This window comes from Pseudophryne corroboree, chromosome 8 (assembly GCF_028390025.1).
Source record: "Pseudophryne corroboree isolate aPseCor3 chromosome 8, aPseCor3.hap2, whole genome shotgun sequence".
NCBI classification, from domain to species: Eukaryota; Metazoa; Chordata; class Amphibia; order Anura; family Myobatrachidae; genus Pseudophryne; species Pseudophryne corroboree.
Window position 1 is genome coordinate 24,359,111 of NC_086451.1, and position 23,079 is coordinate 24,382,189.

Here is a 23,079-nt window from a genome sequence, read left to right on the forward strand (position 1 = left end):
CAAGACCCAGTCAGCCCTTTCACAGGCCGAATCTTTAGAACGCTAATAAGCAAATTGCCAGATGCATGTGACAACACTGTGCCACACGCTAAAGGGCAGATACAAATTGTAACTAATTCCGCAGGATCTTCCTTCCTGTAATTACCCGCAATGTGCACAATTAAATCTCACCAAAAATACTGGCTCAGCTATTTTTCCTGATGATTTTCACTAATTGCACAGATTTGTCCCCGAATACCTTGCGCCATAAGGCAACAGACATATTAAGAAGCTTCAATACGGGTAGAGTAGCAAAACATTTTTCAGACTTTGCCTACCAGTTGTAACACAGCCGCAGATAAAGCTGCACACGGCGAATCAGACGCCATGTTGCAACTTCTGTCGCACAGGAGTGTACTCTTCAACTGTGTACTAAGTCACAGATTAAACACAACGGAACGTGGCAGGAGGAATAGGTGCAGCCGCTCACGTCGGAACAATTTTAAACAGAGATTTGAGACTCCGTCGCACACAGATGTACAAGTACCGCAATCCCCAGTGATTGGTGTGCGCAAGCAATGTCGTTTTGTCGCTCCTGGCAGTTTTAGAAGTGCGGCTAAGATGCAAATTTAAAGTGAATGAAACACTCAGCTGCATGGACTTTGATGCGCCAAGAGGGGGCTATTTGGCGTGATTTGAGCCAGAGTGTACGAGGACATATCTGTATACATAGTGTTCATTCTAGCACCCTGCACCTTTCAAAACCTGTGCAGTTACTCTTTCCTGCCTGGGGTGTCGCTCTCTGCTCTGGTGCTTCTCAGCACACACGGGTCTGTATCACAGCACTGAGTAACAGATCAGAGTGTGCTGAGAAGCACCACAGCAGAGAGCGACACCCCAGGCAGGAAAGAGGAACTGCACGGATTTTGAAAGGTGCAGGGTGCTAGAATGAACACTAATACATGTGTATCATTTCTAAGCTTGGAAAACAAAAATTCCTCTACAATTTTCCAGCCCCACGTTGTCTGACAGGCTTCATGTCTAGACCTAGTAAAGCACGCGAGCTGATGTGCCCGAAGGTGTCCTACCAGCTGTTGAACTACACATCTCAGCAAGCCCTGCTACAGTTTTAGCATAGCCAAATAGCAAAAACTGTAGCAGGGCATGCTGGGATGTGTAATCAACAACAGCTGGAGTGCCGAAGGTTCCCCATTGCTGTGCTAGGAGGTCTAGCACCCAATACTTCCACACTGGACCAATCCCATACTGCAATCAGGCATGGATTCCTGACATCATGGATTATCAACTAGGTTTCCACTACACCACTTCACCCTGACCTGCATTGCTCAGATGCTGCACGTTAAAGCTGAACGATTGTGGCGTGCACAGGAGCAAGGTTGCAGAATCTAATGGTATGCAGCAATCTACTGCCATCGGTTGCCAAGCGCTTAAAAGGCACAGCTGTGTACGTATCTTGGATACCTTTGTAATCATTGAAATCATCGCACTCAGAGGCTGCTCTCCATTGGGATCCAACACGACCATTTCATCACCGAAGTCACAAAACAGCTGCCTGTAACACAAGAGACAGTCAATGCAAACAGACCGTCGCCACAAACAACTGACGCATCAGACTACCGTCCCCGGGCGACGCCACCTGTTGTCTGACCCCAATACCGCGTTTGTGGGTGAAACCGTACATTCCATTCACAATACGGACAGAAAAGATAATGAGAGGAACACACAGAGCAAACGACGACAATTAACCCTTGCAGCACACGTCCCATTCATCGACTAGAATCTAAACCACACTCACCCAAACAGGCCCCGGGTGTCTGCCACAATGAACTTGATGTTGTGACGGTGGCAAAAGTCTCCGACGCGCAGCTGCTCCTCTGTGGTCGAGCTTGAGAGGATCACCAGCTGAGGAGAGATGAGAGATTGAGGCGGTGACCTTGGCTGAAGGGCTGACAGGCAAAGACAAGGATAAACTAAGGGGGACTTCACCTGCATTAGTGTCACTCGTCCTTACAGACCTGTGTAAGGCAGAGGTTCCCAAACGCGGTCCTCAAGGCGCCCCAACGGTCCAGGTTTTGACTGTATCCATGCTTGGTCACAGGTGACTTAATTAGCACCTTAGTCAATTTGATTTAACCATCTGTGCTGAGCCACGGATATACCTAAATCCTGGACTGTTGGGGTGCCTTGAGGACCGCGTTTAGGAACCTCTGGTATAAGGAATACTTATTCCCGCCCAAGCCCCATCCACAGATGCTCCTCTGTAGGATAGAGCCCGCGAGGAACTTGTGCAACATTCAAAGTGGCTATAGCATAAACCGGCGAGTAATCCTTGTACAGGTATATTAGTCTCTCGCAGGGAGCGGACAGGGTTAAAGGTGATGTGATAAAGATAGTGATTCCCTAGATCATAACACAGCTTATAAGCATTGGGCATGTTGCGAGAACCCCTAGCTGTGTCATCTCAACGCACGCCAATCATTTTTCAAGCAGCGCTTCAAAATGTCAGCGTTTCTCAAGCTGCATGTAATATGTGAACGGTAATTAAACAGCTGATTAAAGGCTATGGGGTCAGGTGAAGCACAGTTCATAGACTTCTATTAAAAAGGCCTGTTTTGCTCGAGCAGCTTCCCAGCTGGCCCTAAACTGTGGATCTGCATGTATCAGGCACAGATTGCAGTATCCGGCATTTTCAGAACCTCCGCGCTCACCCATATTAAAAACCTGGAAGGCAGACAGAACAAACTGGGCTTCAGGGAGCTCAATACAGCAGCTGTAAAATCTGCTTGTGCGACACCTTCTAGGCAAGAACAATTCATTTAACTAGGAAAGCATTTAAAAAGACCTGAAGCAACTGGTGACTTTAGTCTTGGAGACATACAAGGTCCAAGTGCACCAATCATTACACAGTCTTCACTCAGCACTGCGGTGACCCTTAATTCTAGCAGGAACCCAAGACTATATCCTCCACTTAGCACTGCCTTGGCTTTACCAGGAATAACTACGACTCGTACACGAGTTCCGGGATCAGAGGGCTTTTCTTTGGGGCAATTTTATTTGTAGGCATCAACATAAAGAAAACTAAACGTATACCATAATACAGTGTCCACAAATATTCCTTTAGCTAACTTGAAAGACCGGAAATTAACTCACAAAAAACTCTTCCTAGAGTATATACAAGCTGCAAAAAAAAAGAAATAAAAAGAGGAATGCAAATTTAAGACCGTAGCGTGCTGGAACGCTGCCTTGGGTACGCAGACAGAACATATGAGCACACACACAACAGACATGGACCGAACCATACTCTGTCCCTTCTTGCAGGGCAGTCACCCTCATCACCAATAATTCAGTCTGATCTAGAACTGGCGGCACATGACTCACACGGGTTTTACTGCAAATTTACATATTTAAAGCAGCGTTTGTAACAGACCCTGCAGTGTGTACCCTGAGCTCATCTGTCTGCGTGCACCGGGTCTATCAAACAGCATTAATTCCGCTAAATTCTAAACAACCTTCAAACAGGTAGCAGGGTCACCCAGTCTGGATATTAAAATGCTCACATTTCCTCCTAATAGTGCAGGAATATAGGGGCAGATGTATTAACCTAGAGAAAGCATAAGGAAGTGATTAACCAGCGATAAGTGCAAGGTGATAAAGCACCAGCCAATTAGCTCCTGTTAATTTACATATTGGAGCTAATTGGCTGGTGCGTTTATCACCTTGCACTTATCGCTGGTTTATCACTTCCTTATGCCTTCTCCAGGTTAATATGTCTGCTCTTGAGGCAGCAGCTTCAGGATGTGGTTCACAAAGGCAGGCATGGAGAGGGTTTTTTTTTTTTTTTTTTATAACAGGGGAACTCCAGATTGAGTTTATTACTCTGGGAAGACAGGTGCGCACTCTAAATACTACACAACTGCTAATCAGAATAATAATAAACTCTGCAGGATAAAACAGAAAACTTGAGGTGCTTAGCATTGTTTTATTCAAAACTACGGGCCCACCAACCGCAACCTCAGCTTACATGAGGTCACCTAGTTGCGGTTGGTGCGCCTATAAGTTTGTCCCACAAATTGAAAAAAAAAAAAAGTTAAAATGCAATTAGAAAAGCAGAGAAATTACCTGATGCGACTCCGCAATGGGGCAAGCATAGCGGGAAAGGTCGCTTATTATGAATTGGTAGCACTGGGCGTCCAGTCGGCATTGTTCCACCACATATATAAGCCATAATATAAACAGAACCAGATCAATATCTGGACACTACTTACATGAAATCACTGGTGACATCATCCCTAGCCCTAGAGCACCGCTTCTCAAATCCAGCCCTCAGAACACACTAGTGGGTCATTCCTATTAGCCGCAAGTCCCCTTGCAGCGTCAGTAAGTGCAGTAATACGCTGCACTTACAGCGTCTCCGGACTCGCTGATCTTTGTACCTATGGTGCTGGGTACTAAAATATGTAAATCCAAGGCAAAAATCGGGCAGAGGGATGGGAGGGTGCCGAACCGCTGTCAGCATTTCTACCCCATTCCAGCAACAGCTCCACAGACCCCCCCCCCTTTCCCCGGAACAGGGTAGGACTTGACCAGTAACAGTACATGTTTTCCAGGTCTCCTGACGATCACAAGTGAAATGATTAGAACCACTTGTGAATCTTCTAGAATGTGTCTGCAAGTCCTAAAGACTGGATTTAAGATGCTCTAGAGCAGGGGTGTCAAACTCAAATTCATCGGGGGCCGCATCAGCAGTTTGGTCCCCATCAAAGGGCCGGTTGTATCTGTAGGTCTATCCAAAATTTACCGCTCCACCTGCCTTATATGTGCCCAGCCATCTGCCCCCTTTTAAAGTGCCCAGCCATGTGCCCCCTTTTATAGTGCCCAGCCATGTGCCCCCTTTTATAGTGCACAGGTCCCCATTTTACACATTGCGGCAGGCACAGGTCCCCATTTTACACATTGCGGCAGGCACAGGTCCCCATTTTACACATAGCGGCAGGTACAGGTCCCCATTTTACACATTGTGGCAGGCACAGGTCCCCATTTTACACATTGTGGCAGGCACAGGTCCCCATTTTACACATAGCGGCAGGTACAGGTCCCCATTTTACACATTGTGGCAGGCACAGGTCCCCATTTTACACATTGTGGCAGGCACAGGTCCCCATTTTACACATAGCGGCAGGTACAGGTCCCCATTTTACACATTGTGGCAGGCACAGGTCCCCATTTTACACATTGTGGCAGGCACAGGTCCCCATTTTACACATTGCGGCAGGCACAGGTCCCCATTTTACACATTGTGGCAGGCACAGGTCCCCATTTTACACATAGCGGCAGGTACAGGTCCCCATTTTACACATTGTGGCAGGCACAGGTCCCCATTTTACACATTGTGGCAGGCACAGGTCCCCATTTTACACATAGCGGCAGGTACAGGTCCCCATTTTACACATAGCGGCAGGTACAGGTCCCCATTTTACACATTGTGGCAGGTGGTGGAAGGAGGGAGAGAGAGAGAAAGAGAGGAAGGGAGAGGGGCTGACTTACATTTGAAGCGGTTCTCGCCGCTCTTCAGCCGCCTCTCCCTCCTCGTCTGCGCGGCTCCCTTCTCCCTCCTCCGACGGGGTTTCGTTGAATGACGCGTTTGCGCCGTGACGTCACGACGCAATCGCGTCATTCCGCGAAACCCCGCCCCCCCCGAGCTGGGCACTCGGGAGAAGGGGGTTTCATGGCGGCGGCACCGCGGGCCATCAGACGAGGTCTGGCGGGCCGGATTTGGCCCGCGGGCCTTGTCTTTGACACCCCTGCTCTAGAGCAATAAAAATAAGATTTTACTCACCGGTAAATCTATTTCTCGTAGTCCGTAGTGAATGCTGGGAACTCCGTAAGGACCATGGGGAATAGCGGGCTCCGAAGGAGGCTGGGCACTCTAGAAAGATTTATGACTACCTGGTGTGCACTGGCTCCTCCCACTATGACCCTCCTCCAAGCCTCAGTTAGGACACTGTGCCCGGACGAGCTGACATAATAAGGAAGGATTTTGAATCCCGGGTAAGACTCATACCAGCCACACCAATCACACCGTATAACTCGTGATACTATACCCAGTTAACAGTATGAATATAACTGAGCCTCTCAACAGATGGCTCAACAATAACCCTTTAGTTAGGCAATAACTATATACAAGTATTGCAGACAATCCGCACTTGGGATGGGCGCCCAGCATCCACTACGGACTACGAGAAATAGATTTACCGGTGAGTAAAATCTTATTTTCTCTGACGTCCTAGTGGATGCTGGGAACTCCGTAAGGACCATGGGGATTATACCAAAGCTCCCAAACGGGCGGGAGAGTGCGGATGACTCTGCAGCACCGAATGAGAGAACTCAAGGTCCTCCTCAGCCAGGGTATCAATTTTGTAGAATTTTGCAAACGTGTTTGCCCCTGACCAAGTAGCAGCTCGGCAAAGTTGTAAAGCCGAGACCCCTCGGGCAGCCGCCCAAGATGAGCCCACCTTCCCTGTGGAATGGGCTTTCACTGATTTAAGATGCGGCAGTCCAGCCGCAGAATGCGCCTGCTGAATCGTGTCACAGATCCAGCGAGCGATAGTCTGCTTAGAAGCAGGAGCACCCAGCCTGTTGGGTGCATACAGGATAAATAGCGAGTCAATTTTCCTGACTCTAGCAGTCCTGGAAACATAATTTTTCAAGGCCCTGACTACGTCCAGTAACTTGGAATCCTCCAAGTCCCTAGTAGCCGCAGGCACCACAATAGGTTGGTTCAAGTGAAAAGCTGATACCACCTTAGGGAGAAACTGGGGACGAGTCCTCAATTCTGCCCTATCCATATGGAAAATCAGATAAGGACTTTTATATGACAAAGCCGCCAATTCTGATACACGCCTGGCCGAAACCAAGGCCAATAACATGACCACTTGCAACGTGAGATATTTTAGATCCACGGTGTTTAGTGGTTCAAACCAATGTGATTTTAAGAAACTCAACACCACGTTGAGATCCCAAGGTGCCACTGGAGGCACAACCGGGGGCTGAATATGCAGCACTCCTTTTACAATGTCTGAACTTCAGGTACTGAAGCTAATGCTTTCTGGAAGAAAATCGACAGAGCCGAGATCTGTATCTTAATGGAGCCTAATTTTAGGCCCATAGACACTCCTGCTTGTAGGAAATGCAGAAATCGACCTAGTTGAAATTCCTCTGTTGGGGCCTTTTTTGGCCTCACACCAAGCAACATATTTCCGCCATATGCGGTGATAATGTTTTGCAGTTACATCTTTCCTGGCTTGAATCAGCGTAGGAATGACTTCCTCCGGAATGCCCTTTTCCTTTAGGATCCGGCGTTCAACCGCCATGCCATCAAAACGTAGCCGCGGTAAGTCTTGGAACAGACAGGGCCCCTGCTGCAGCAGGTCCTGTCTGAGCGGCAGAGGCCATGGGTCCTCTGATATATTTTCTTGAAGTTCTGGGTACCAGGCTCTTCTTGGCCAATCCGGAACCACAAGTATCGTTCTTACTCCTCGCCTTCTTATTATTCTCAGTACCTTTGGTATGAGGCAGAGGGGGGGGAACACATAAAACGACTGGTACACCCACGGTGTTACCAGAGCGTCCACAGCTATCGCCTGAAGGTCCCTTGACCTGGCGCAATATCTTTTATAGCTTTTTGTTGAGGCGGGACGCCTTCATGTCCACCTGTGGCCTTTCCCAATGGTGTACAATCCTTTGGAAGACTTCTGGATGAAGTCCCCACACTCTCGGGTGGAAGTCGTGTCTGCTGAGAAGGTCTGCTTCCCAGTTGTCCACTCCGGGAATGAACACTGCTGACAGTGCTAACACATGATTTTCCGCCCATCGGAGAATCCTTGTGGCTTCTGCCATCGCCATCCTGCTTCTTGTGCCGCCCTGTTGGTTTACATGGGCGACTGCCGTGATGTTGCCTGATTGGATCAGGACCGGCTGGTTTTGAAGCAGAGGCCTTGCCTGACTCAGGGCATTGTAAATGGCCCTCTGTTCCAGAATATTTATGTAGGGAAGTCACCTGACTTGACCAAAGTCCCTGGAAGTTTCTTCCCTGTGTGACTGCCCCCCAGCCTCAAAGGCTGGCATCCATGGTCACTAGGACCTAGTCCTGTATGTCGAACCTGCGGCCCTCTTGAAGATGGGCACTCTGCAGCCACTACAGTAGAGATACCCTGGTCCTTGGAGACAGGGTTATCAGCCTAATGCATCTGAAGATGCGACCCGGACCACTTGTCTAACAGGTCCCCCTGAAAAGTTCTTGCATGGAACCTGCCGAATGGGATTGCTTCGTAGGAAGCTAACATTTTTCCCAGGACTCGCGTGCAATGATGCACCGATAACTGTTTTGGCTTCAGGAGGTCTCTGACTAGAGATGACAGCTCCTTGGCTTTCTCCTCCGGGAGAAACACTTATTTCTGGTCTGTGTCCAGAACCATCCCCAGGAACAGTAGACGTGTCGTAGGAACCAGCTGTGACTCTGGACTGTTTAGAATCCAACCGTGCTGTTGTAGCACTTTCCAAAATAGTGCTACCCCGACTAGCAACTGCTCCTTGGACCTCGCCCTTATAAGGAGATTGTCCAAGTATGGGATAATTAAAACTCCCCTTTTTCGAAGGAGTATCATCATTCCGGCCATTACCTTGGTAACACCCTCGGTGCCATGTACAGTCCAAACTGCAGAGTCTGGACTTGGTAATGGTAATCCTGTACCACAAATCTGAGGTACTCCTGACGAGGATAGTAAATAGGGACATGCAGGTAAGCATCCTTGATGTCCCGGGATACCATGTAATCCCCCTCGTCCAGGCTTGCAATAACCGCCCTGAGCGATTCCATCTTGAACTTGAATTGCATGTGTTCAAGGATTTTAAATATAAAGAAGGGTCACACCGAACCATGCGGTTTCGGTACCCCAAACCGTGTGGAATAGTAACCCCGTCCTTGTTGAAGTAGGGGCACCTTAAGTATTACCTGCTGGGAATACAGCTTATTAATTGCCTCTAGCACAGCCTCCCTGCCTGAGGGAGTTGTCGGCAAGGCATATTTGAGGAAACGGCGGGGGGAAGACATCTCGAATTCCAGCTTGTACCCCTGAAATACTACTTGAATGAAACAGGGATCCACCTGTGAGCGAGCCCACTGATCGCTGAAATTTTTGAGACGGCCCCCCACCGTACCTGGCTACACCTGTGGAGCCCCAGCGTCATGCTGTGGACTCAGAGGAAGCGAGAGAAGAATTATGATTCTGGGAACAGGCTGACTGGTGCAGCTTTTTCCCTCTTCCCTTGTCTTTGTACAGAAAGGAAGCGCCTTTGACCCGCTTGCTTTTCTGAAGCCGAAAGGACTGTACCTGATAATACAGTGCTTTCTTAGTCTGTGAGGAAACCTGAGGTAAAAATATTTCTTCCCAGCTGCGGATACGAGGTCCCAGAGACCATCCCCAAATAATTCCTCACCCTTATAAGGCAGAATCTCTATGCGCCTTTTAAGGTCAGCATCACCTGTCCAGTGACAGGTCTCTAATACCCTCCTGACAGAATGGACATTACATTCATTTTGGATGCCAGCCGGCAAAATATCCCTCTGTGCATCCCTCATATATAAGACGACGTCTTTAATATGTTCTCATGTTAGCAAACTAGTATGTTTGACAGGGTCACCGACCACGCTGCAGCAGCACGCTCTGCAGGTTTCAGTCTAGTACCTGAGTGTGTAAATACAGACTTCAGGATAGCCTCCTGCTTTTTATCAACAGGTACCTTCAAAGTGGCCGTTCCTAAAACGGCAGTGCCACCTATTTTGACAACCGTGTGAGCGCCTTATCCACCCTAGGGGATATCTCCCAGCGTAACTTATCCTCTGGCGGGAAAAGGTACGCCATCAGTAACTTTTTAGAAATTACCAGTTTCTTATCAGGGGGAACCCACGCTTTTCACACACTTCATTCATTCATCTGATGGGGGAACAAAACACTGCCTGCTTTTTCTCCCCAAACATAAAAACCCAATTTTTAGAGGTTAATGTCAGAAATGTGTAACATTTTTTATTTTTTTATTTTTTTTATTATTGCCGGGATCAAGTCACGGATGTTCCTAGTGGATTGTGTATATGTCTTAACCTTGTCGACACTGGAGTCAGACTCCGTGTCGACATCTGTGTCTGCCATCTGAATGAGCGGGCGTTTTTGAGCCCCTGATGGCCTTTGAGACGCCTGGGCAGGCCACGGGCTGAGAAGCCGGCTGTCCCACAGCTGTTACGTCATCCACCCTTTTATGTAAGGAGTTGACACTGTCGGTTAATACCTTTTACCTAACCATCCACTCTGGTGTCGGCCCCACAGGGGGCGACATCACATTTATCGGCATCTGCTCCGTCACTATATAAGCCTCCTCCTCAAACATGTCGACACAGCTGTACCGACACACCGCACACACACAGGGAATGCTCTGACTGAGGACAGGACCCACAAAGCCCTTTGGGGAGACAGAGAGAGAGTATGCCAGCACACACCAGAGCGCTATATAATGAGGGGATTAACACTATAACTGAGTGAATTTTCCCCCATAGCTGCTTGTATATACAATATTGCGCCTAAATTTAGTGCCCCCCCTCTCTTTTTTACCCTTTGAGCCTGAAAACTACAGGGGAGAGCCTGGGGAGCTTTCTTCCAGTTGCACTGTGAAGAGAAAATGGCGCCAGTGTGTCTGAGGGAGATAGCTCCGCCCCTTTTCAGCGGCCTATTCTCCCGCTTTTTTCTGGATTCTGGCAGGGGTATTTACCACATATATAGCCTCTGGGGCTATATATTGTGGTATTTTTGCCAGCCAAGGTGTTTTTATTGCTGCTCAGGGCGCCCGCCCCCCCCCCCCCCCCCCCCCCACAAGCGCCCTGCACCCTCAGTGACCGGAGTGTGAAGTGTGTATGAGGAGCAATGGCGCACAGCTGCAGTGCTGTGCGCTACCTTGGTGAAGACTGATGTCTTCTGCCGCCGTTTTTCCGGACATCTTCTTGCTTCTGGCTCTGTAAGGGGGACGGCGGCGCGGCTCCGGGACCGAACACCAAGGACTGGGCCTGCGGTCGATCCCTCTGGAGCTAATGGTGTCCAGTAGCCTAAGAAGCCCAATCCGGCTGCAAGCAGGCGAGTTCGCTTCTTCTCCCCTTAGTCCCTCGCTGCAGTGAGCCTGTTGCCAGCAGGTCTCACTGAAAATAAAAAACCTAAATCTATACTTTCTTTCTAAGGGCTCAGGAGAGCCCCTAGTGTGCATCCAACCTCGGCCGGGCACAAGATCTAACTGGGGCTTGGAGGAGGGTCATAGTGGGAGGAGCCAGTGCACACCAGGTAGTCATAAATCTTTCTAGAGTGCCCAGCCTCCTTCGGAGCCCGCTATTCCCCATGGTCCTTACGGAGTTCCCAGCATCCACTAGGACGTCAGAGAAAATACATTGACAAATATGACTGGGTGTTTCCTCCGACATAACAAGGAAAATAGGCTCCTATATGAAATATACTGCAAGTTTGGGACTAAGCTACAATAGGGCAGGGACGGACATGAATGTCAAATATTTTCTGTACGGCGCTTCAGAACTGCTGGCGCTATCTAAACACATGGTAAATTGAACAATGTAATGAATTCCAGGCTGTGGGATCATTGGGTCGACCGGTACGGAAGGTCGACATGGTCATTAGGTCGACAGTTTGTGTGTTGACCTTTTGTGTGTCGGCCTTGCCCATGACCACCTTCCATACTTGTCAACCTAGTCATGTGTCGACCTTCAGTCACCGTCGACCTAGACAGGGTCAACCTAAAGATCGGAAACCTCTTCAAACATACATGACCACTCATTTGAAGACCTCGTGGGCTGGGGGAAGATTGAGCAGGAGAACCAATCACAAGACAGCAGCTCTAGATGGGTCCTCAAAAAGCCACCAACAAATATCTAGCATCCTATAGTCAGCCCTTGTGGCCATGTTAGGTGGAAGATGCTTAACTTAGTGACCCAGCCAGCACAATGTGTGTGACAATGGGGGGGTCATTCCGAGTGGATCGCTCGCTAGCAGTTTTTAGCAGCCGTGCAAACGCTATGCCGCTGCCCACTGGGAGTGTATTTTAGCTTCGCAGAAGTGCGTACGAAAGGATCGCAGAGCGGCTACAAAAACATTTTGTGCAGTTTCAGTGTAGCTCATAAGCTACTCAGTGCTTGTGATCACTTCAGACTATTCCATTCCGGATTTGACGTCACACACTCACCCAGCGTTCGCCCAGCCACGCCTGCATTTTTTCCTGGCACGCCTGTGTTTTTACGAACACTCCCTGAAAACGGTCAGTTGCCACCCAGAAACGGTGGGTGTCAATCACTCTGCGGCAACCAGTGCGACTGAAATGCATCACTAGACCCTGTGCAAAACTGCATCATTCAATGTGCCCGTACAAACTGCCATTTTATAGCCTGAGCATACGGTGTACGTCACATCCATGGCTAGCGGGAATCTCAGCCTTTTGTGCTAAAAGATACAACTTCAGCTCTGTGGGGAGGGTATTCAATTTGCCTCAGCTTTAAGCTTCCCAGTGCCTAGAGCTATTCAATTATAAAAAAAGCGTTTCTGAGCTTTGCTAATAAGCTCATCTATACTGTTCACACAATGACAATGGTTTAATCTCAATATAGGATAGTGGAGATAGGCGAGTGATGGAGACAGGAATACTAGATAAGCATTGTTAAGTAGGGATGATATAATGTAATATACCTATCAGTGCAGTCCAAGTCAGAGAATATAGGGCAATGTTAAGTAGGAATCATGCCACTAATAGAACAGTGCAGTTAGAGCCACAGAATTCAGGGAGTAATTTGGGAGCAATAAGTGCCTGACACGGTGACCAGCCGATCCAAATTTACTTGGATGAAACATTAACTGATACTAAAGATGTCTCTATCTGAATACATATGCTAGGCATGAATTAACCCTATCTGAATATATCACAGGGTTTATGCCATCTACCTTTACCGGCGTGGGTTAAAACTTTATGCTTATCTGATCATTTTACCACAATTTATGATCCTCATATCAGACATCAAGCCCCTTTTCAGAATTTTTCACTTACTGATTACAACGGGGTACGGCCCACAGTGAATTAAACATAGGAACCACTCATTAATTGATACATAACACGGGACATAGTGATTCCCGCACAATCAGGAACACGTTGACCGGCAGTAATACTATATAAATTGGCCGATAAATAGTATCCTGACAAAGCATATGCTTACTATAGGAAACAATAATTATATGGTATGTTTCCTCGATACAATCTAAATGGGATTCCTGTGTAAGCTTTATATCCATCGTAGCTCCGATAGGACCAACACTGTGAATCACGGAGCTTGTAGCCTGAATATATACGCCATGTCTAATGAATATAATTCAGACACAGAGGGTGCACATTGCTAAACATAAAATTTTGCATTACAGACTGCTGTCTATGACTGTATTGATACTGCCAATCACGGAACTTGCAGCCTGAATACACACGCCGTGTTTAATGAATATAATTCAGACACAGAGGGTACACATTGTCAAACATTAAGTCTGCATCACAGACTACTATCTGTGATTGTATCAAACCACAGATAGAGACATAAATGACTCCTAATAAATCTAGAATGCACTCCCATTAACAACAGTGGGATATGACTCACAGTTATATATGCACAGGGACCTTTCATCAATAGATATATGGCATGGGTTGGAACGTTCCCTAGATATAATCCTGATGGGACCCTTGTGAAAGCTCTATATTTACTGCAGCCCTGATACTAATTTTCAGATTTGTTGAATATTATCAACCACAGAGCTCACTGTTAGAATACACACCCTGAGTTTGATGAATACATGTCAAGACCCAGATGGTGTACATTGCCAAATATAGAGTCTGTATTACAGACTACTGCTTATCGATTGCACTAAATTATGGATAGAGATATGCATACTCTCCAATAAACCTTACGTGCAATCAATATTTGATCAGATAGGTTTACTACCTATAACTCCAACTCTCCTTCATCCACACGTGAGTGAATGTGAATACCTCATTTATATGATAAAGGGGATTACAAAGTGGTTATTATCAATTATATGAAATCAGTGGGGAACCCAGATGTTACGGAATTATACAATATAAAGAATTACGCATAATTAATTATTTGTATCCATAATCAATTTGTGAGAACGATATAAATAACCTCAACCCACATATAGTTACCACCTACTCACTCACGATCCAGTAACGTATATTCAACCAATTAAACAAAAATTAAGCATTGTGTAACAGTTTTTTATTATAAAAACAAAAATCAAGTATTGTGTATAGTTATTACAGTTAATATATTAATTTCTTCTTCTCTTTTTTATTTTCTTTACACTTGTGAATTGTCTCACGGAAGTCACAGAATCTTGCACATATTTGTCCACATTTATTTTTCTCAATTGCATTATTTTAAAATGATATTAATAAAAGTTATTTTTTAACAATGTCATAAATACAAATAAATTTATTCTTCTTCCCTTGAGTGCGCCAACAAAGAGACAATCTTTCCCTGTCTTCTGTTGTTCTATTCAATTATATCCCTGGAGCTATGCAATTCCCACAGCAAGGCACAGGTTCCAGGTTAAACATCTGCAATGACTACACAGTAAGCCCCTAGAATACACCTAATGTGGATTTCTGTTTCCACCCTTCCTGAGGTGGGAGCAATAATCTGCGTCAGGGGCACCCTCTGGGATTACCGCAGGCAATAACTGAACAGTTCTGGGCTCTTAAACCGGGAGCTAAAATGCCGCTGTCAGTTTGGCGGCTAACTGAATCCCCCCCTCTTTGTAGTGGAGTGGGTAGAGTCAGTGCACCAGAACACAGAATAAAATGTGACATTGACATATCATATGGGGATAGAGACGGAAGCCACAGAGCAGGACCGGGCCACATGCAGACTTCTGGTGACGCACCTGAAAGTTGGAGAGGAAGTCGTCGGTCAGGGAGCCGCTGGAGGCAGACACGGGTACATAGGTGTTCAGCTCAGCCAGTCTCGGGTGAGAAACCTCAGCTCGATTTTTGCCAATGTCTCCTTCACGGAGGTAAAACTGTCGGAGGGGAGACATAATTACGGATCAGTCCCAGACAAGTGGTGATCCGGGCTGCCATCAGCGTGGTCTAGCGATCTGCTTACCTGAGAGGATAAGTCTCCCCACTCCGTGTTGGCCTGGTCATGGATGGTGACCGACTTTACTCCCCCCAGGATAATGTTCTTGGCAATCTCCACGCCGAGGCCGCCCATCCCAGAGACGAGGACGTTGGAGTTCTGCATCCGCTTCATTGCCTCATGACCCAACACGTAGCTGGAAGAAGCAACCAACCACAATGAATGGCACCAGGAAGCCAACACCGCGTCGTACACATGACGGAAGTTTTAAAAGTTGCTAGCCTGACAGTTGCAGTCAGGACTCATACAATGTACACAGCAATCGCGGCAGCTCTGTACCAAACTACAACATCGGTATTACACAAAGGACCATTCTTAGCCCAGACACGCGTTTCATCTTAAGCTTCCTCACACCTCGCAGCAGAGCTCATACTTACAGCTGACGCGAGTAAAGACCCTCATCGATCTCGGCTTCATTCCCGTTTCGAGCCATGCCCTGCAACATACCGGTATCATTAATGGCTGCGGAGAGACGGGCTGGTTAGAGGACAAGAATGGGGGGGCAGACACTTACGTTGGCTGGCGTCTGTCCTGTGCTCACAGAATTGGAGGATGAGCAGTTTGAACCCGTCTTTGTATCAGATACGGCCACGCGACGCTTCTTGGACAGCGGCGAGCTGGACATCTGGCCATGAGGAAAGGAATAAAATGAGTTAAAGACCCTTCTAAAGGTACAGAAGCAACAGTCAGCTATAAAGATCTGTGCTCAGCTGGAAAGTGCTTTACAGCAGGTAAAGACACCATAAAACACTAAACGAGATAACATAGCACTATTAAAGACTTACCAAAATAAACAAATGTGCCCCCTACAAACAGATCTGCCATGGGGATTAGTACCTTTACTCCACATTACTAGAATAGTTCTAAAAGCGTTTATTAAATATTTCTTCTTCAGGGTCCACAGGGACTACGCTGGGGTGTAGGTGGTATTAGTGTCTAAAAATACCTTTAAAAAAAATCCACCAGTGTATAGGAAGCCTTATACAGCTATCATACCCCAAATCCACGTGTGTTACTTGCTACCATTTATCATCCAACTGCCCAACCCAGTGGAAAAAAAACACAAGCAGAAAAAATAAATAATAATATTTAAAGTGACTCAAGCAGCACCACAAATCGATGGCCCCAAAATGTTCCAAACACCTACCCCACACATGCACACAATGTGGGTGGCACAATGGGGGTGAAGTTCAGTATGCCGACTGTCGGGATCCCGGCGCACAGTATACCGGCGCCGGAATCCCGACAGCCGGCATACCGACACTTTCTCTCCCTCGTGGGGGTCCACGACCCCCCTGGAGAGAGAATAAAATAGCGTGGCGCGCGCAGCACACCACCGTGCCCGCAAGCGGCTCATTTGTACTCGCCACGCTGTCGGTATGCCAGCGGTCGGGCTCCCGGCGCCGGTATGCTGGTCGCCGGGAGCCCGGCCGCTGGCATACCATACTACACCCCACAATGGCTAGCATTACAACATCACAGCCATGAGGTCCTGACATCCATTTCGTCCACTATCTGCGGGGAGTTTGTGTGTTCTCCCTGTGTTTGCAAGAGCTTCCTTTGGGTGCGTCCGTTTCATCCCATGAGCCAGAAGCATACTGGTAATTTTATGGTGACAATAATACTAACCTAAGTTACGCTACCTTAGTATTTGCATGGGTGTACAAGTGGTATGGAAAACAGGGTAGAATCCAAGTCCATACAATGTGCCGCAGCTGCGGACAAATCAGGCACTGTGCCCACATCATACGACTAGGGGTACATTTACTAAAGCTTCTAAAACAGAATCTGATGTGGGCCAAAGCAACCAATCCGATGCTATCATTTTCTAAAAGGCAATAGAGAAATGATAGACAGCATTGGATTGGTTGCTGTGGGTAACAGCACCAATTCTCCGTTTTAGAAGCTTTATGTAGCCCCTAGAGTGCAAGGGAAAACTTGCGATGCTGGCAGGACGCAATACGCTGTTCCATACTGGACACGGCATCGATACGGAGAAATGAATTCCCCCTATAAAGTGTAAGCTCCGCTGGAGAAGGGAGAGGCCAAATATTCTCTGTAAAGACAAGAGTAACAGGTGTACCAATATAAAGGTTTCATATCCGAGAACACGTCCATCTGCAATGCATACGGCTGCAGCCCATTAAGGTGTTGCCGTGTGAACACTGCCGCTTTCACTTCATGCGAACATTAATAATACATGGCTTTCCTTTTGCTTCACAAGCATTACTCAGCACTGTCAACGACACGAGAACAGAGAACCTCAGGCTACTGCCAGCAGGAGGAGTGACAGCCGACATATGGCCACCTACTGGGAAACCGAGAGCAGGCGAGGGGACCAGGAAGGATGGAGAGAGCCGGGAACGCCGGATGCTGCAACTCACTAACCTGCTCTAAAACAGAACTATGGAATTCTATCCTACATCAGGCCGGAGGAGGAGGGAGGGCCAGAGCTCTGTAATAGAATCCACTGCGCAGCCAGACCACATGTACCGGCAGGGATAAGCCTCCCCTCACTGCATCAGAGCAGTGGCACTGGCAGGAAGGGGTTAACCAGTGCCAGGAAGAGAGAACGGAGCTCAGGGCGGCGACCGGCGTCAGGTTCTCACAACACACGCCCAGGGCAGGAATCTGTATGTGATTTTATATCTAAGTCATGATGTCGCCCATAATCAGTGTCACCTCTAATTATATATATATATATATATATATATATATATATATATACATACATACATACATACACACATATACATACACATCATTTATAGTACATGAACACTATGCATTAAAGCCTATACATAACGTTAAAGTGTACATCATTGAAGTTGCGTATAAACTGCAGTGTGAAAATATTATATATATATATATATATATATATATATATATATATATATATATATAACACTTCACGGTACTAATTGTATGGAGAAGAGATATATATATATATATATATATATATATATATATATATATATAGATAGATAGATATATAGATATATAGATATATAGATATATAGATATATATATATATATATATATATAGATAGATATATAGATAGATATAGATAGATATATATACACACACACATACATACACATATATCACACATTACTCCAGCAGGCGATACACAGCGCCGTTGACACTGAGCCCCACACAGGCTGTACATGACACACTCATCTACATCTATATACATATTACTACACCCTGTCAGCCGGTCTGGATGAATCACTGTCAGTGACCCGGCCGGGCAACCACAGACCCTCCCCCCAGCCCGCGACCCTCAACACTCACCAATCCCCCCGGGGCGCGCCCCGCTCTCTGCTCACTGACTCCGCACACACACCGGCTCCGGCCTAACACAAAAACAAGATGGCGGCCGCCCGGAACACGGCAGAAAAGAGCGCAGCGCGCCCGGCCTCATTAATATACGCCGGAGGCGGAGCCCGGCCGCGTCCAATGAGGGGACGGTGAGGGTGCCAGCAGGACGCGCCCACTTTGGCCGCCGTCTCCTGCGTCAGCGCCGACACACCACGTGCCTCGCTCGTCAGAGGCCGGTGGGGCGCGGCTGCAGCTTTTAACCCCTCCCACCACCACCTCCTCCTCCGTGACGTGGGACGCCGGGCAGCGCGAGCCGCAGCTCAAAATGGCGCCGCGCTCCAGGCTGGAACGCACGGGCCTCCTCCCGCCACGTGCCATATACAAACCCTAGTCTTTTTTTTTTTTTTTTTTAAATGTATATAGATGTAAGCACACTTGCATGCATAACTACTCATACATAACTATATAAATACCCATCTATATCTCTTTCTCATATAGATAGATCTCTCTCTCTCTGTATCTATATCTATCCCTTTATGGATTGGGGGGTGGGGGGGTTAGGTTGGGGTTCAGTTGCTGGTGAAGGATCCGAATTGCCGTCGCCGCAACATTTTAAGGTCGTTGACGGCAGACCATATCGCAGCCTTCACCCTGGATGTCCACTGCTGTAAAAAGCCGAGCGCTGATTTGGCCGGGAAAATTATCATTTAATTAAATTGACCGCTATGTCTCTCCTATGCATCTATATATCAACGGGTTATGAGGCAGCGCTCAATACCGGGGATAACAGCTCATTATAAGATTCAGAGAGAATCATAGTGTTCACGCTAGTCTGTTTTAACACGGCGCCGATTTTTTAAGGGCAAAATCTGTCCTGCCCTTTCTGGGGCGCCCTGCTAAAACAGCCGCCCACTTCTTGCCCTCCCATCATGTAAAGATGCCGTGCGCATCACGCTGTGGGAGAGACCTTGGGGGAAGCCCAGCACCGCAAGCCCCCCCAACAGTGACGCCGCTGGCCGCCCACGCCCCCTGTAATACCATCTCTGGGCCGCACCGCCCACTTAAATAACGTTTCATGGCCATGCCCCGTTTTTCTGCTACGCTGTGTTCGCACACATGTGCCCCCGCTGTCCGGCGCCCTGCCCTCTACATTTTCTAGAGGGAACACTAATAGAAACACCCAAATAACAACAATAGGCCCAGCACTCACTTGAAACACGCGAGGACGCCTTGTTCCCATAGCTACAGCATGTATCTGCATACAGAGGTGGCGTACATCGGCTGCCCAACAGCTGAGGGAAACTGGCAACGGCTGAAACGGCCCGTTGGGCACCCGCTGTATACCACACAGACATGCTGTACCTACGGCAATAAAGCTTCCTCGCGTGCTTCAAGCGATCGCTGGTCCTGCCTTACCTGCTGGGGTTAGAGTGTCTCTCCCTTTATAACTATATATCTATCACACACATAGGCACAGATACACAAATGGTTTGGTATTGCTCTATATAGGGATCATTAATCCCTATTTTGAAGCTGGGTACACACTGGACAACATGAACGATACCGGCAGACAATTTCCTTTGAACTTCCCAGAGTCCCTGACAAATTATATCGGGCCTAATTCAGATCTGATCGCAGCAGCAAATTTGTTAGCAAATGAGCAAAAGCATGGGGGCCATTCCGAGTTGATCGCTCGCTAGCTACTTTTTGCAGCGCTGCGATCAGATAGTCGGCACCCACAGGGGAGTGTATTTTAGCTGTGCAAGTGTGCGATCGCCTGTGCAGTCGAACAGTACAAAATAAGTTTTGTGCAGTTTCTGAGTAGGTCTGAACTTACTCAGCCGCTGCGATCACTTCAGCCCGGAATTGACGTCAGACACCCCCCCTGCAAACGCCTGGACACGCCTGCGTTTTTCTAAACACTCCCAGAAAACGGTCAGTTGCCACCCACAAACACCTTCTTCCTGTCAATCTCCTTGCGATCGGGAGTGCAAATGGATTCTTCGTTACATCCATCGCTCAGCAATGATCCACTTTGTACCCGTAAGACGCACCTGCACATTGCGGTGCACAGCAGTTTTGACCTGATCGCACCGCAGCGAAAAAACCTAGCGTGCAATCAAGTGGGGCAGATGTAACATTTGCAGAGAGTTAGATTTGGGTGGGTTATTTTGTTTGTGCAGGGTAAATACTGGCTGCTTTATTTTTACACTGCAATTTAGATTTCAGTTAGAACACACCCCACCAAAATCTAACTCTCTCTACACGTTACATCTGCCCCACCTGCAGTGCACACGGTTTTGCCCATTTGCTATCAAATTTGCTGCTGCGATCAGGTCTGAATTAGGCCCATAGTGCGTACACACTGAGCGACTTCACAAAACAGTATACAGGAGTCGTCAGCCACTACCAAATTAAGTATCCAACCTAAGTTAACCGATCGGTCGTAGCATGCACACTGGACAATATGCACCTAGTCGTCAGCAACATTGGCGAAACTGACCTGCATGTACAGGCGACCTTGCTAACGATCCATGGGAGGGCGCATCGTTGACGACACAGTGCGTACACAGTGGACGATTTGAACAACATGTCGTTCAGAAATGTCGGAATCGGCCATATTGTTCAAAAAGTCGTCCAGTGTGTACCCAGCTTTAGCTGCACCTGAACGGAGCTTGCAGTATGTCGGACTGATGTGCTAACCTTATACGTAAAATATTCTGGCACAAAGATTCCCCCCCCACGCTACTTGTAACGGTCGTCAGGAGGATTTTAGATTGTAAATCATTGTCTCCCCAACTCCACCATTGCAGTCCAGGATTAAAGGATATCCACACTGGATTGGACTGAGGTAATAATTAAGGGACTGGGGGGGTCCCCCAAGGGTTAGCCTTAGACACCACCTCTTGACGGTTAGTTTAGAGGACGGGGGATGAGGGGGTATAAACACTTAACCCCTTCCGAAGTCAGCATTTTCAGTGTCGGGATGCTGCGGTTGGTCATGTGACCGCTGGCATCTCGACTGCCATCAAATCGCATGGAAAACATGCGCTGTAAGGGGTCCCGGAGGACTGAAGCTGGAAGACACCGATCTATCCAAATGTCTTTTTCCCCTACATTATCTCCCACCAGCACCACTGCTTACCAGTCAGCCCAGTCTGGTTCAGTATCAGTAACAATAACGTTCAGCGACTCAAACTACCTTCTATTAATATTTTCAGGGCAATATTTCATGTAATGTTTTAATTTTAAAAAAATATAGCAGTAGTCATATGGGATGGTGCAGAGAGGTGCTGGGCTGCGGTATAAACAGGGAGCACCAAAGTGCGTATTATACATATACATCATATCGAAACATAAACCCATACTGTATGCCGGATAAGAGCATCGGGTGCTGAAAGAGATGGGTATACAGAGCCAGACGGATGAGGTCCCAGATGATCTGCTATAAAAGCTCAGCCATAAAAATATAAATATTCAGCCATATAAGAACTACCCATCATATCACCTGTCTCCAGACTGCTATTGTGAATATAGTACTTATAGCCCAGCCGATGCCTATATCACATACCCAGCCAGTGATGTATTCTGAACAGCATATATAGGTCATTACATACCAGGTATATTATAGATACAGTATAATGTGCCTCCTCCAATCTCACACCAGTAATACAGCATACATTCTCCAGTGCTTTACATACTCTACAGTCATGGGGGTCGATTCTATTCGGCAACTTAAGAATAGCGCCGGGAATTAGCTCCCGACGCTATTCAATTCAGCTGCTAGTGACCCGCAATTGTCGGGAATTCTTCTCTCATCCCCGGGGGATGAGAGAAGAAACCCGACAAAAGTGCTGCCTCGCGGCCGGTGTGAGGCTGATTCTGTCGGGAATCAGCATCGCCGCGGGTAGTTAAGTCGGAGAATGCCCGTTCTCCCGACAAAACTACCTGTTAAGTCGGCGAGAACGGGACATCGCCGACTTAACTGGAGCTGAATTGAATAGCGTCGGGAGCTAATTCCCGGCGCTATTCTTAAGTTGCCGAATAGAATCGACCCCCTGTACTGAGTTTTATGTTTTTCACAGAGCATTTTTTATATTTTATGTATAGTAGAGCCAATGTGGGTTATGCAGTGGGATCAGAGATTACGTGACCAGTGGGTAATAGACGATATGGCTGGATTTTGCCTTATAACCGATTGGTGCTTTAAGTTTAGCGACAAACTCAGTGAAACCCCGCCGGTTCTGTAGTCATGGAATCGGCGGGGTTTCAATCCCCAATAGCTATATACCATCTCTCCGCTATTGCGCTGCATATAAACCTACCCAGCAGTCTTATTACATTCACTGTTGAGTGGCATAGGACATGTGATGTTTATCGCCCCCAGCGCAGAGGGAACGGGGCCCGCACGTCACCCCCAGCGCAGACGGTACAGGGCCCGCACGTCCTCCCCCAGTGCAGAAGG

At 47.5% G+C, this 23,079-nt stretch overlaps 1 protein-coding gene across 3 annotated transcripts in view; it reads right to left on the bottom strand.

Moving 5' to 3' along the window:
- The window catches only part of UBA1 (ubiquitin like modifier activating enzyme 1), a 52,359-nt gene that overhangs the window by 28,713 nt on the left and 567 nt on the right, over positions 1–23,079 (bottom strand). The window contains exons 1-7 of one of the 3 annotated variants that reach the window (XM_063936076.1): positions 19,825–19,918; positions 15,807–15,917; positions 15,670–15,728; positions 15,260–15,428; positions 15,039–15,173; positions 1,796–1,902; positions 1,462–1,552 (exon numbers count right to left, since the gene is read on the bottom strand). In XM_063936076.1, coding sequence (XP_063792146.1) covers positions 1,462–1,552; positions 1,796–1,902; positions 15,039–15,173; positions 15,260–15,428; positions 15,670–15,728; positions 15,807–15,917; positions 19,825–19,875 — 723 coding nt within the window. In that variant the 5' untranslated portion in view covers positions 19,876–19,918. Of the gene's footprint in view, positions 1–1,461; positions 1,553–1,795; positions 1,903–15,038; positions 15,174–15,259; positions 15,429–15,669; positions 15,729–15,806; positions 15,918–18,587; positions 18,762–19,824; positions 19,919–23,079 lie in introns of those variants that run through there. The other 2 variants (XM_063936077.1, XM_063936075.1) reach the window with 2 other exon arrangements.